The sequence below is a fragment of the Trachurus japonicus genome, chromosome 17 (assembly GCF_045865225.1).
Source record: "Trachurus japonicus isolate A0001 chromosome 17, Traja_1.0".
In the NCBI taxonomy this organism is placed as follows: Eukaryota; Metazoa; Chordata; class Actinopteri; order Carangiformes; family Carangidae; genus Trachurus; species Trachurus japonicus.
In genome coordinates this window covers 30745953-30761440 of record NC_140923.1, presented here as the reverse complement: position 1 = coordinate 30761440, position 15488 = coordinate 30745953, and the positions used below count along the sequence as shown (strand labels likewise).

Genomic DNA, 15488 nt, shown 5'->3' with positions numbered 1-15488 from the left:
CCTACAGTCTCTTGAGGCTTGTGTGCTTTTCATGTGATCGTCCCCTCCCTGTTTTTTTCTTCTTCTTCACATCTAGAGTTTCCTTTGTGAAAAGTCTTGTGTACAGACAACAGGATTATAAGGGGCATGGTTTAAAGCAGCATATTTTATTCTGGTTTGAGCGTACCAAGGTGACCAGCTATGAATGTGGCATGCTTTAAATGCTGCATATTGAGCCTAAAAAAATCAGGTAATTTAGACCTATGGCTTGTGGCAAAAGGTGGTACTATGGTGTAACCTACCTACCCTGTTGTGACATCAGCAGCGCAGCTTGTATGCCAGGCTTGTCAAACCGGTGTTGGAGCCTGCAGAAGTGCTGACACCATTCAGACTGCCAGGAGAAACCCACTTGTGTCGCAGCCTTTGCTGGCTTGTCCTCGCACTCGACTCCACAACCCTACACCCAAGTTTTCCTGTGTTGGTGCTCATGGAAAGAAGGAGCAGCTTCAGGTGAAACGGCGCATCAAGGTAAACAAGGAAAAACACAACCTGACTACGAAACGAGAGACGACATATTCAGAGAGGATGGAAACAAATGGGATGGAGAAGAAAAAAAACGGTAGGTCACATCTTGTAGGCTATGGACTTTTTGTATTTTAACTTTTGTTTGATTGTGCAAATTAACATGCAAATTAACAATTCACTGACTGGTTCTTGAGCCACAGGTGAGCAAATTGGTTGATTGGAGCAGAGTGGCCTTTACTCGTTTTTTCTACATTTAACTATATTTAAATACTTACTTCTATAGGGCTAAGCTATCGAGCAGAGTGTGCTGGATAATAGGACCTATAGAGTTTGAGTTGTTTATAGTCTGCCAAAAGGTGTGGCCCCATCCAGCCCAGTTTCACCTTACCACACGCTGACGCGCTGCCAAACAAAACCTGCGCTGCCTCTGGTTTACCTGGCAAGAAAGGTAAACTCCACTGCACGCAACGTTTTCTGAGAGGCAACAAATCCTACCGAACTTTCTCAGCTCTTTACCTGCCCGCCAACACCCTAGGATAAATTAAAAAAAAAAAAAAAGTAAACCTGGGTCATTTAAATCACAGCACGTAGCAGTGTCGCGTTACAACCACTAGATGGAGCTCGATAACAAACACTCAATGGCCTCAAGTCTTCAATATCAGCTTTATCTTACATTTCTAGATTCAAGGTATTGTCTGTTGTGGTTACATGACTTTCCCCAGGTTATGTCAATTATCTTCACATTTCTGTAAAATTTAAATGTGCACAGTAGGCTGCTCTACCTCGATTGTGAGACAACGTTGCAGTCTGTAAACTAATCCTGTACAATCTCATATTTAACAATTAGCTAAGTTAGCCAGCTGTTAGCCGACTAGCACATTAAGTGAGGTAATTGTGTTAGCTTTACTGTGTAGTTAATTCAAAGGCAAAAAAATATAAACTGAGTAGTCCGAGGCCTTTTTGTGTTTTCAAAAATGCTGTTTTCCGCTTTCCCAATTGTTGAACTCGTTTATCCTCCAGTAGCCTACCTCATGTAGTGACTTTATACGTAGGTAGCTAGGCCTACATGCCAGAGGTTTTCAAGCAGCCCTCCTCCAGCTGCGTGCACAGTTGCACACATGTTGAGTAAAGTGGAGTCAGCTGACCGACGTAGGGCTCCTGACAGAAACGAGAAGTGTACTTTGACACGCCCTCCCTCTCATACACCGCGCCTTGACAACAGTCCGAGAGCGTCTCTGCTCCTGGATCCTGAACGCACCATGAGCTGCCTTAAAAGACAACCAGAAATCAGCAGATCTGAGGAAATACGTCGCAATGCCAGAAACAAGAAGGCGATACAAATGAACGCGAAGCTCCTAGGTAGGCAGCAGATCTGGGACCGTGGGGTTATCCGGGGTCAGACTGCGGTTCAGACTTTGTTGTGAAATTGTACTAGCTTGGATTCAGCACAGTACCACTACACAAAGTAAGTGTGCTCTCTTTTAAATGTTTCTCTACTCCCTGGTTTCCCATGCAGGCCTGGAAGGGGATCTGGATCTGCAGTTCCTCCTGCAGGGAGGAGACCTTCTCAAGGTCCGGTCCCCATCCTGGAAGAAGACCCGCTACTTCAGACTCCAGGAGGACTGCAAGACCGTGTGGCATGAATCCAAGAAAACCTTCAAGAGAAACCAGACCTGTGAGTGCCGTCCCAGCATCCACATGTGTGTGAGATCCACCACAAAAAAAGCTCTTGCACACATCTTTCTAGTGTTGTGGTGGGCGAATGTCTCTCACACACTAGTCTCTAAAAACATCCAGCTTAGTTCAAATATCTGATCTACTTTCAAACCCACAGTGATCATACAGCTCTACAATATCACCTCTGGCAGACGTTGTGTTATCATACACAACTGGGTCGGTTGTGATAGCAGAGATATGTTTTGTGGGTGTGTTTGTAGAGATAGTGATTTTTTTATAGTGTGCGGGGGAGTGGGATGAAATAGCTCGGGTTATATTCTCTGCTTGGATCACACCCATAAACTGTTCCCATGATGTATTGTCTGATAATTGGATTATGTTGATATCTTTATTGCTTTTAGCTATGAGTGATAACATGCAACCCATAAAGTTGCATCCAAGACCTCTGCACATTAGTGACTTAAGAGATAAGTTCAGTTCCTAGAAACCTGTAACAAAACGTCAGTTAAATGCAAACACAAGGCTCATGTTTACCAAGCAGGCTGGCCAGTGATGCCCCAAGATACTAAAAGCAGCAAAACCAGACACACTTCATCAGTCCATAGGGGATTTAGGCTTTCTTCATTAAATCAATGTAGGGGAGAACGGGGTAAGTTGAGCCACCCCTTGTTTCTAGGAAACCATAACAAAAATTGGGCATGTGACCAAACATTTAGGAAGAAGGCATCATTTCATGGAGTCTGTGAAGGTAAGAACAACATTGGTAAAGTGGTTTGACATTTATGTCCAAAAAAACATTTTTCACTCTCGAAAATGAATTCTGTCTATCGTAAGTTTCATGATAATTGTGTTTAGACCAAAAAAGGTAATTATACATTTGTTTTATACATGAGTTGTGGTATCTTTGAACTACATTATGAGGTAGTAAACCTAGCATGAAACTGCACCATTTTAGCTTAATATGGTAGCTGTGGGGTAAGTTGAGCCACCTGCCCTATACACCTATGAATGTACCTAATTATTAATTCAAGGTTCTGGATGTTTATGATTACAGTAAGTAGGTAAAGTTGTTTATGGTGAGGCCAAGCTTACTTCCAAAGAGAAAAATGAGGGATTCTTCCCAAGATGCGACAAAATTGCAAAACTCCCCAAACCTCAGTGAGTTGGTCTCAGCAGGAAGTCCCAGCAGTTTGTATTAGCCTGCAACCTGGACAGGTGGAATATTAAAGGGGTAGTTCACCCAAAATTCAAATTTCACTCATTATCTACTCCCCCTCATGTCAACTAAGAGCTGTGAGAATTTTCAGAGTCCTCCGTTCCTTCTCTGAGTTACGGGGGGGTCCATGCAGCAGTATTTGTCCATATAATGGTTGTGAATGGATACCACTTTTCTTCGTCCAAAAAGACACACCAAAAAACATCCAAATACCTCCATACTGCTCGTCTGTAATGTCCCTCTTGTATTGAGAAATTGTTCCGAAAAAAATACAATAAGTCTATATTTTAAGCTTGTTTGTAGCGGAAGCTCCCAGTGTCTCAGTTCACTGCTTTTCCTGTGTCAGTGCAAATCTCGCATGATTTGCTCTGACCGGCAGAACAATTTCTCATGCCGGGGCTTCAATACAAGAGGGACATTACAGACGAGCAGTATGGAGGTATTTGGATGTTTTTTGGTGTGTCTTTTTGGACGAAGAAAGTTGGTATCCATTGACAACCATTATATGGACAAATACTGCACGGACCCCCCCGTAACTCAGAGAAGGCACGGAGGACTTGAGGGTGAGTAGATAATGAGTGAAATTTCAATTTTGGGTGAACCATCCCTTTAAGTAAAGGGGGAGGTGGGAGATGGATGGAAGGAAAGGAGGGGGGTGAATCAACTGACCCCGCTCCTATGCCCATGCTATATTTTAAAAACAGTTAGGCTATGTTTACACTCATTCTGTTTGTTGGGGATGCACAACATCCTGAAATATATGCAGATAAGTTAGTTAGCAACAAAACTACAATTGTCTTGGTGTAGTGATCCTGAATATAAAAAGTGGCTCATCTTACCCCTATGTGTCCTATAACCTTCAGTTCTTTCTCCCATCTCCAGTCTCACTTGACGATATCTCAGCGGTGAGGCTGGGACGCCAGTCTGATGGGTTGAGGAAGTACACAGAGGAGCAGGTGGAGGGCCGCTGCTTCTCCATTATGTTCAAGGGCCGCCGCAAGAACCTGGACCTGATCGCCAGCTCCGAGGAGGAGGCCCGGCAGTGGGTCGGCAGCCTGGAGAAGATGATCTCCAGACTAAACAACCTCAGCTCCCAGCAGAAGACAGAGCAGTATCCTTGTCATGGCAGTAAAAGTCCTTCTGTGAACATGACTTCATGAAATCCTGCCACACCTGCTGCACACCCTGATGTGTTTATATCAGGCCACAGCCATTACAATGATTATGGTATGATATAATGAGTGTCTGGAAATCCATATATGATCAATTCCTTACATTAAAAACTTCTCAGTTGGATCCTGAGCTGCCTGAGGAAAGCAGACAAGAACAAAGACGACAAGCTGAGTCAGTCGGAGGTCAAGAACTTCCTCCGTCTGATCAACATTGATGTGGATGATGAATACGCAGAAATGCTCTTCAAGGTGATGCCCTCAGCTTTTTCATGTAGTTGTAGATGAACAGGGAAGAAACACTGCTGCACATTTAAGTTTCGATTTAAACATCAAATTAGGTTTTCAGGCTTCTCACCTATCATGTTACAAAATGATCTGTCAATTACATACAGTTATATTGCATAATGATTTGATTGAAATTTAGATTTAAAAGAGGACTGAAAAGATCTTTGATCTGAGTTTCCATATTTTAAGAAAAATTAAATTATGATGGAAAAAGAATTCACATTCATCCCCCTTAACATTAACAAGACAGTCACCTTGCAGTATCAATATTAGGCAGGCAAGGCAAGGCAAGTCATCTTTATTTATATAGCACATTGCATAACAAGACAACTCAATGTGCTTAATATAAAGACAAAACATTTAAAAAGAACAGCATAAAACAAACATTAAATATAGCGTTAAAAGCAAGAGCAAAGAAGAAGAAAAAAGTAGAAGAAAAAGAAAATAGATGAAGTTAAAAGTTCTTAAAAAGAGCTCAGTCATAAGCACATGAAAAGAGAAATGTTTTTAACCTGGATTTAAAAGTGCTTACAGTTGTGGCTGATTTCAGTTCAGGCTGATCTCAGGGCTCTACTGGGTTTATACTCTACTAACATGTCATTCATGTATTCTGGACTTAAACCATTCAGTGATTTGTAAACCAGTAACAGAACTTTAAAATCTATTCTGTAGCTGACTGGGAGCCAATGTAAGGTCTTAAGAACTGGGGTGATGTGATCTCTTTGTTCTGGTTAAAACTCGAGCTGCAGCTGTTTGATACTTTTTTAGGGGAGACCAGTCAGAAGACCGTTACAGTAGTCAAGTCTATTAATCAATATTAACTGAGTACATTTGGTTGAAGAGCTAAATCTGGTGTATGTTCATGAATACGCAGAGTCCCGTTACAAATAAACAAATAAATCAAATTAAATGAAAAAAGGTAAATTATCGACTAACCATCATGTTACACGTCAATCCTACAGCAATGTGACAAATCAGACTCTGGATACCTGAATGGAGCGGAGATCGAACATCTGTACGACCTGTTGACCCATCGGGAGGAGATCGAGGTGATCTATGGAGAGTACGCTAAAACCACCGGCTTCATGAGTCCTGAAAACCTGGTGGAGTTCCTGATGAAAGAGCAGAGAGAGAAAGCTTCACTGGCAGACGCACACAAGATCATCGAGATCAATGAGCCGGACGAAAATGGTCAGTGTCTTCGTCTGGAGTTACACATTTTTTGTTTTGGGTTGTTGGTGCTCCAGAGAGTGTGGTCGTCTTTAATCAGGACCTGATTCACAGGTAGTGTTAAAGAACAACCCATTGGAATCAGCATCTGATATTAAAGGGATAGTAGCATTTTTTGAAAGTGGGGTATGTGTGTATGATCTGCAAATAGCCCCTAGGTACTTTAATTGCAGTAGAAGACTCTCTGCACTCCTCCCGTTAGCAACGCCAGCCCATAGCCCTGCCCAGAGATTTACAACATACAGTGTTGTGAATAGACCCAAAGAAACGGCCTATTTTCGCAGCCTAAAAGAGGTTTTACCTGAAAAAAATACACAGTTCCATTGTTCGCTATAATATAATTTTTTCCAGCCCTTCAAAGTGCAGGAAAAACACAGTTTTTATTTGGACCTAACCAACTGCTGATCGGCGGGCGCTAACCCTGGGCGGAAGGATACGTGAGTTGGTTAGGTCCAAATAAAAATCTCTGGGCAGGGCTATGAGCTGGCGTTGCTAACGGGAGGAGTGCAGAGAGTCTTCTACTGCAATTAAAGTACTTAGGGGCTATCTGGAGATCATACAACCCCACTTTTAAAAAAAATGCTAGTATCCCTTTAACATGGGGTCATAGTTGATGGATGCCATACTAAAGTGATCCAAACCACAAAACAATAATTCCTCTACTTCTGTGTATTCATAAAATGTGAGTAATTGTAGATTGCCAGTGTAGACAAAACAAAAAGTGATAATGTGTTACTTCCTACTGTGAAATTGGCTGTAAGGAATAACTCGTAGTGACACATCCACAGTGTTAGCAGACTGCATGCTGGGAAGATAAACACTGAGACAGACCTTCCACACGGCAGCTACAGCCTATTAATGCAAACCTACAAGATAAAACTTAACGTGCAGTTTGCAGTGTTAGCTATTCTTTCAGTGATGTTGGTGCTCATGGGAATAAGTGATGCATTACATGACTGTTTTGCATAAATAAGCCTCACATGTACAACTAATTTACTGTAGTTTGCTGAGCCTGTTGTACAACATATAACTATGTTGCTTCTACACACTTTTTCCATTTATTAAAACTGATTTCCAGGTTGCTGTTGCTCTAATGCGCCACTGTCTCATGAGCTCTGTTGCTCCTGTGTACTTTCAGTCAAGCAGAAGAAGCTGCTGTCCAAAGACGGCTTCCTCAGGTACCTGCACCATCAAGAGGCCTTGGTCCTGAATTCAGATCACAGGGAGCTGCACCAGGACATGAGCCAGCCTCTCAACCACTACTTCATCTCCTCCTCACACAACACATACCTCATGGAGGACCAGCTCAAAGGGCCCAGCAGCACGGAGGCTTATATCAAGTGAGAATCCGTCCCCAAAGTCTCAAAGTATTTCAGCTGCTGCAGCTTTAAAGGGACAGTTCAACATTTTGGCAAATTGGCCCATTGCCATAATCCCTATAGTTTTAGGAGTAGGTTTGTTACCTTTAATTATCGGTGCAAGCTATATTTAGATCGGCGGAGCAGAGCCGTGAGCTGCTCAGAGCTACGCTATGGAGGCTCATGGGATTTCTTGGTGTCCCTCATCAAACTCATCAAATACACAATCCAACAACTCCACAACGCTCTGGTGGACAAGTTATGATCTGCACATTCACCACGCTATGAGATAATAATGGAACGTTACGAGACAGAGTTGTTTTCGAGGTAAATGCCGAGCCGTAAAGAGACTGCTTGCCGAAAAACTGCTTCTAACGGGAACACGCATCAGCGGTTTTGCATGAATTCGCCTCAAAAACAACTCTGCCGTGTAACATTCCGTTATTATCTGGTGAATGTGCAGGTCACAACTTGTCCACCAGAGCGTTGTGGAGTTGTTGGATTGTGTATTTGATGAGTTTGATGAGGGAAACCAAGAAATCCCATGAGCCTCCGTAGCGTAGCTCTGAACAGCTCGCGGCTCTGCTCCGCCGTTCTAAAAAGAGCTTGCACCGACATTTGAAGCTTACGAACTTACTGCTATGACTATAGGGATTATGGCAATGGGCCAATTTGCCAAAATGTTGAACTATCTCTTTAACATAATGATAAAATTGTATTACATGGTACTTTTGTTGAATTTTATATTTGTTCTGGTTGATACATGTTGTTCCAGTAATGTATTACTGGGAATTTTAGAGTATGTGTTAATGTAAATGTTGACTCTCTCAGGGCTCTGCTGAAGGGCTGCCGCTGTGTAGAGCTGGACTGCTGGGATGGATCGGATGATGAGCCAGTGATTTACCACGGCTACACACTCACCTCTAAGATCCTCTTCAAAGACGCGATCCAAGCCATCAAGGACTATGCGTTTAAGGTGTGTGTAACAATGAAGTATCCAGTCACATCCAGTGTGTTATTGTATCGATTCCAGCAATACCCTTCTCCTCTGTGTCACACACCCAGACGTCCGACTACCCTGTGATCCTCTCCCTGGAGAACCACTGCAGCGTGGAGCAGCAGAAAGTCATGGCCCAACACATGAGCTCCATCCTGGGCAGCGCACTCGTCACCACCCCCCTGGGGGAGGGGATGCCCACAGGCTTCCCGTCTCCTGAGGTCGGTTTTCACTCTTATCTACAGGTGGATTGTTATTTTTTGTGTTTGATGAAAGACTGTAGTGACTCACGCTTCCACACCTGTTTATACTTCTAGGAATTAAAGGGGAAGTTCGTGATCAAAGGAAAGAGGCTGAACAAACTGGAGGCCAGCTTTGCATCGGAGGCAGCAGCGGCTGAGGAGACGGACGTGACGGAGGAGGAGGAGTCAAATGATGAGAGCGAACAGAAGGAGGGAGAGCAAAAGGTGGAGTTAGGGATGTCATGATTATAAATTTTCCTGGTACGATTATTGTCAGAGAAGTAATCATGGTACTACGATTATCACGATTATTATGCATTCATTAATTTCACAACACTATGAATGTGTAAAATCAAATATAGTCAAAATAATATAAGTATCTATTAAAGCAGAAGTAAGTGGTCCGGTCGTTTTCGCTAATGCTGCGTTCCAGGCAGGCTTTTGAAATCGTAAATTACAGCTTCAAGTCACAACTTACGACTTTGTAGCGTTTCAGGCAACCCACTCGTGTTTTTCCGACCTGTTTTACCGGTGAAAGTCACTATAACGGCCACTCGTAACTTCCGACCGGTGAACTCGTACCAGATCGAACTGGTACCACTTCACGGTCGGAAAAATACGAGTTTCCTTGAACCCACCATAACAGTCCTCGTCCCTACGTCGCCACATTCACGGCGTCCCTTGGCTGCACACACAGCCCTGCATGCCGTTCTCTCTCCTCATTGGATAAAAACTGTAGGATACGATAAATGTTTTCTCTTCGGCTCAGAGCAGAGCAGAGGGACTGACAGACCCGTGTTTCAGTCCAAACACTCTATGTACGTGATTGCTGTCGGAAGATATAACTATTTAAGACTTATATTAACACAAATATATCACTTACTTCTGCTTTAATATAGGACCAATTATTAATCCCCCAGGGGAAATGTTTGAAATATACAGGTCATAAATTGTTATCTATACCAAATGTTTACGTTTATTTTAATCGTTTTTTGTTTTGTTTTTAAAACATTTAAAATGACACGCTACCATTTAAATTCCTACCAATTCAATGTTACGTTATGTTACGTTACGTCACAATCCACCGTGCATTTTCCTTTATTTTTGCGCACATCTGCCGATATGGTTCCAACATCATCTTTTTTGGAAAGTAATAGTATTCAGGAATCTTTACGATTAATTAATTGTGGCGTTTGATACCACGATTAATTGTGAAAACAAGTAATCGTGGTATCCCTAGTGGGAGTCAGATCAAGGACGAGTATTGACAAGATTCAAGATTCATTTTTATTTACACCATTTATATTTTATTGAATGTGCAGAAAAAGAAGCTGAAACTAGCGAAGGAGCTGTCGGACATGGTGGTCTACTGTAAGAGCGTCCACTTCCACGGCTTCGAGGACGCCAAAACAAACCTGAGCTTCTATGAGATGTCCTCCTTCAAGGAGGGGAAGGCCGAGGAGCTGGCAGAGGAGTCTGGTGAGGAAGACACCGGGCTGAATTCATTATGTGTTTCAGTGTTGAGATTTAATTTCCTTTCTTAAGGATACTCTGTGAAACCATCTCTCTCTCACGTCAACTTCTCTGTCTTTACTTCAACTCGTCCTGTGTCGACATATCCTGTTACCTCTCAATGTCCTTGTGACGGAGACGCTCAGACTCGCATGTTCTGTACTTTGTGGTGTCACCTTCTGCATGAAGACAGTGAGTGACTCCATCTTGTGTTTGATGTGCTCTCTAACAGCGAATGCCTACATCCGCCATAATGTGGACAAGCTGAGCCGCATCTACCCAGCCGGCACCAGGACCGACTCCTCCAACTACAACCCGGTCCCGCTGTGGAACGCCGGCTGCCAGATCGGTATCTATTGCTCACACAGGCCGGGGATGACAGATCGAATAGTGAATGAATGAATGAATTTATTTCAGTATATATCAAGCTTATATAACCGAAAGGGTGTAGGTTGAAGCCAAAGTTTATATACCCCTACCCCTTTTACCTTCAAAAATTATACTCATTAATACAAAGGATCAGATCACAGACATTTGAAACTAATCAGTACACTTAAATTTCTGATCACAACAAAATAAAGAATAGTGCACAGCGCATAACCCAAAATAGTACAAAATCATTACACTTAATTTTCCATACTGTAACGAGAAATTATGTTGTTCTTATAAAGTCTTTTAAAGCCGACTAGAGTACAGCATAATTAAATATTTTCTGGACAGTTATTCCAGATGTTAACCTCAGTCAGTCAGTCATTTTTGACAGTAGTTCGAGTCTTTGGTTTCTCAAATAATAGAGGTCTTCTCATGTTAGAACTGGAATCCTTCATTTTAAACAGATTCTGGATATCTTGACGAAGGTTTGTATTGTGTTTTTTGTGTTTCCCCAAACCTCAATGCAATATGTCATATATGGGGCAGTTACTGAATAATATAAAGTGATTAGTGAGTGTTGAGAGAGGAAAGCTTGGGCTTTATAGAGAATTGCAATGGATTTTGACATTTTGGATTTGACATGTGATTTCCAATTGAATTTATCATCAACGATAGCTCCAAGAAATTTGGTTTCAGGTACAAATTCAATTTCTGTATCATTTATTGTTACGTTTCTGCTTGAATTTCTGGGCTTTTTTCCAAATATTTTACACTTTGTTTTACCGAGATAGAGTGATAATTTATTTAAGTCAAACCATTCTTTGAATTTCTGTAGCTCCTTCTCTGCCATATCCAGAAGTATAGTAGAGTCTGTAGGCGGTAACCAAAGGAAATCGCCGTCATCTCAATCATTTCTTTTTCAGTGGCGCTGAACTTCCAGACGACCTGCACAGACATGGATGTGAACCAGGGCAGATTCACCGTCAACGGGAAGAGCGGCTACGTTCTGAAGCCGGCCTACATGAGAGACGCTGCCACGGACTTTGACCCCATCACTCTGACCCGAGGAGACTGGCTGAAGCACAAGACGCTTCATATCATGGTGAGGATTGTGAACACGCTCGCTGGCGTTACTCCAGCGCCCCGTTCAAAGTCCTGTTGTTCAGCAGAGTTCATCTTGTGTAAGATGATGTATCTCTACCCGCCATCAGGTTATATCAGCCCAGCAGCTCCCCAAAGTGAACAAGAAGAAGTCCTCCATAGTGGACCCACTGGTGAAAGTGGAGGTGTTTGGAGTGCCGGCTGATGTGGCAGAGAAGGAGACCAGCCCTGTTGATAACAACGGTACCTCTCCTTTCATAACACTTACATTGTGTTTGTCATTATTTAATTATCAGGTTTCAGGTTCAGGTTTATTTATTTAGCACACATTTATATTCAATGGTGCAAGGAGGGAACAAAGCCGATTGGCTTGTACATAAGTTCCACCCCTGTCACAAATTACAACAAAACAAAATTCTATGGCTAACAAATAAACATAGAGAAAAAAAAGGAGATAAAGTGCATACATAATCAACGTTATATGAGCATAATGAGGAAAAAAATGAAGAGATAAAGAAAGTATCACTAACAAATAGAGACAATAGAAATAAGGTACAAAAAATTCATAGATTGAAATCATAGAAAGAGAGTGTAAGGATGTGGGATATGGAGAGAGCGGGAAATTCAAGAAAAGTTAAGATGTATTTTTAGCTGCTTTTTAAAGAGTGAATAGGAAGATATGGATCTTAGCGAAGGAGGTAGTCCATTCCAAAACATAGGACCTCTATGACATATTAAACTGATGGTGTGATGTGATTATCTAAGATCGAAGGTGAACTTTATTATTTAGCGTTATCTTGGGGCGTAAGAGCGTTTCTCTGGCTAAAAGCCATGATTGACCAGAATGCATTGCTGCCACAACATTTTGTGTCACGTGTTAAGAATGTGTCTTTTTGTTAAGGCGTAAAAAAGCACTACATGTTTGTCTATCAACACGTAAAACCTGATGTAATCACACCCTCTGGGGGTTTCCAAGGTGCATTCTGGGAAATGTGGGAAGCCTTTGAAGTAGAAAGAGCAAGGTTAAAACATCACAAAATAACTTTGGGAATGTGCTGCGCATTAGAAATTAATGGTGCAGAACACACCATGAAACCTCAGCGATTATTTCTCCTTGTTGTGTTTTCAGGATTTAACCCCACCTGGAATGAAAACTTCCAGTTCGATGTGTACGTGCCAGATCTGGCACTGGTGCGCTTCCTGGTGGAAGACCATGACACGACGTCCGACAACGAGTTTGTTGGCCAGTTCACGCTTCCATTCAACAGCTTGAAAATGGGTGAGTTCAGCTCCAGTTTTGGGACATTTCTTATATTTATCAGGCACTTTTTCTCTCACTGTCCCCCAGTGACCAGAAACTATGATAGCTCTTTGTTTTGACTCTTTATAAATGAACAGAGGCTATCTCCCCTCTGAGGCTGAATATAGAGACCACGATTCACACTGCTGCACAAAGAGCTCCTCATATTCTCCTTTTTCTCATCACTGACTGCAACAACTCTGTCTCCACACAGGCTACAGACATGTGCCCCTGCTCAACAAGAACGGAGATCGCCTCCCCTCAGCCGGGCTCTTTGTGCACGTCATGGTCCTCGATGCTGAGTGAAACATCACTGGCTGACATGTGGACCCCGAGGACCTCCATCATATTTTTAATTAGATTTTATATTCTTTTTTTTTGTGTACTTACGTTCATGATTAACTTATTGGCTTCGTTCCAGAGGTTTAAACAGCTACTGTAAAAGTTAGACTACATCCTTCACAAGGGACAACAGTGCCGCTTAAAATTACAAATCTGCAACCACGGCTGGGTAGAAACACACTAATACTACACATACACACTGGGTTTACTAGACTTTATAATACTCCTGATGAGTATCATCATACAAGTTTTAATTGATTTGTATGTGTTGCACTAGTGTTACACACATTCAGTTTGCAATGGCACTGTTTGTTTGTTTTTCAGACAGCCCATGTCCCTCATCTTCGCTGACTCCTTGATGTACTGTCTTTTTAAATCTTTTTACTCAAATGTCCATTTCATGAAATCTGGAGAAACATAAGCCAACATAAACACTATGTGCTTTGTCTTCATCAGTAATTTTAGTCATCAAGTATGATTATTTTACATGTAACATCATCATGACTCTTTATCTTTTTATAATGAAGATGAAGATAAAACATTTTAAACACAAACATCTGTCTTCATCCTCTTTTTCCAGCACTGAAATGAAACTCTGACAAGCTTTGCACCTGTAGTCATGTTAGCACCAAGCTGTATTAAATGGAGTCATTTAGCTAATTATGGTGGGAAACACAGTAGTAGCCTGCAGTGTACAGGAAGTAAACCAAGAAGCTACGTTTTCTGACCTCTTTATTTTATGCAAACACCAACAGAGGGAACCTGTCTGAGGTTAAACTACTTGAGCTCTTCCACAGAGGTAAACAGTTACCTAGTGAACTTTGAGTGGACACACCCTTGGTAAACAGAGTGTCAGTGGAGACATCAGGGAGGTGTTGCATATAAACTACTTATGGGTTCGCTCACTATTGAATGGAGGGACAGGCCTCGAATAATGTCTACTTACTTCATGTCTTCAGTTCTAAAAGCTACCATAATGTATCATTTATATTTAAACAGTGGATCGTATGACTACTTGTGTGTAAAGGGTGAGTTTCTCTTCTGTCAATTTGCTGTTCATAATGAAATGGTGCAAACAGTTTCTATCCGGGTGTAAAGAGCCTGCGGTGTTGCAGACATGCTCCATTTGAAGCAAAGTGAACTGGGGCCACCTCTGGTTTCAGTTTAGTTTGCTGAGATGAGACCACATCTCAATGTATTTCGCTGAACCTGTTCACACACAACACTCCAGGTTCACTTCACCCTCACCGTTTTACTGTCGCCCTGCTGTAAACCAATCAGACACTGTTGCACAGGCACATGTAAAAAAAAAAAAAAACTGAACCACAGTTGCTGGTGACAACAGTATGATGATATATGAACACAAAATACTATACTGTATAACTACATCAGTCACATTAGTCATATTGTATTACTGCCTTCCTCTTTCTGTTCGTACTTCAGTTGCTCTGACCATTAGTGCTTTGGCTTATGGGTAAAGCTCCAGAGCAGCTGTAGTGTGGACAGAAAGAGGAAGGAGGCTCCACCAGAGCTGAAGTGGATCATTTGGAGAACTGAATCTTCTTTCATTTTAATGAACAATGCAATAATAAGGTTTTGGTTTATTCAAAAATGACAACATATGGATTCACATTCGTAGAATAATCTTTTGGTTTCAACTTCCTCTGAATCATTTTACAATAAGAGTTGAAGCAGAGTCTTCTTTAACTTGTGTTTGGATATCCTTGCTATTTAAGGTCAGCACTACAGGCAAAAACACTGTCATGCACTGATCAATTTTGAGATTTTGTGCTACTTTTCTTCCTTAACATGTATTCTCTCAGAAAAGTCAAAAGAAATGGTAGAAAATCCACATTAAGGTTTTTATTTTACTTCATTTTGTCTCTTTTGTTGGTAGATTTCTCCTAAATTCACCAAAAGTTAACATGCTACTGTGAGTCTTTAAAGGCCGTTTTCTCAAAATGAGTTTTTCCTCAGACTCTGAACCCGAAATCTCCACTTCAGCAGCACTTACAGACACCAAACCTTCCAGTTTTATTCCTGTCTATAATCAGAAGGTTATATATGGAGGGGATTGTTGATATATCATTCAAAGCCTGATTTATACAACATTTTATTCCTAAAAACATGGCAAAATTGGATTTTTTTAGGGCTGGTGACAGCATTTTCTCATTTACAAA

The 15488-nt window shown here is 41.7% G+C and overlaps 1 protein-coding gene across 2 annotated transcripts; it reads left to right on the top strand.

Moving 5' to 3' along the window:
* The first annotated feature begins 351 nt into the window (after positions 1-351).
* Positions 352-15018, top strand: LOC146971041 (1-phosphatidylinositol 4,5-bisphosphate phosphodiesterase delta-1-like). Of its 2 annotated transcripts, none has more exons than XM_085805006.1 (15): positions 352-598; positions 2021-2179; positions 4280-4508; positions 4689-4818; positions 5817-6045; positions 7223-7424; positions 8274-8418; positions 8508-8660; positions 8757-8906; positions 10004-10160; positions 10426-10542; positions 11489-11667; positions 11777-11909; positions 12796-12945; positions 13181-15018. In XM_085805006.1, exons 1-15 carry the CDS (start codon positions 565-567, stop codon positions 13270-13272), a joined length of 2259 nt encoding a protein of 752 aa, XP_085661132.1. In that variant the 5' UTR covers positions 352-564; the 3' UTR covers positions 13273-15018. The 2 variants fall into 2 exon arrangements, with proteins under 2 accessions (XP_085661132.1, XP_085661131.1); XM_085805005.1 differs by lacking the exon at positions 352-598 and adding an exon at positions 1707-1863.
* The last annotated feature ends 470 nt before the right edge of the window (positions 15019-15488 follow it).

Excerpts from the sequence above, each read along its gene's own strand:
- LOC146971041 (XM_085805005.1), top strand. The coding sequence starts at position 1,764 with ATGAGCTGCCTTAAAAGACAACCAGAAATCAGCAGATCTGAGGAAATA. Across the intron at positions 4,819-5,816 it reads ACGCAGAAATGCTCTTCAAG|CAATGTGACAAATCAGACTC; the intron begins GTGATGCCCTCA and ends TCAATCCTACAG. Across the intron at positions 11,910-12,795 it reads CAGCCCTGTTGATAACAACG|GATTTAACCCCACCTGGAAT; the intron begins GTACCTCTCCTT and ends TTGTGTTTTCAG.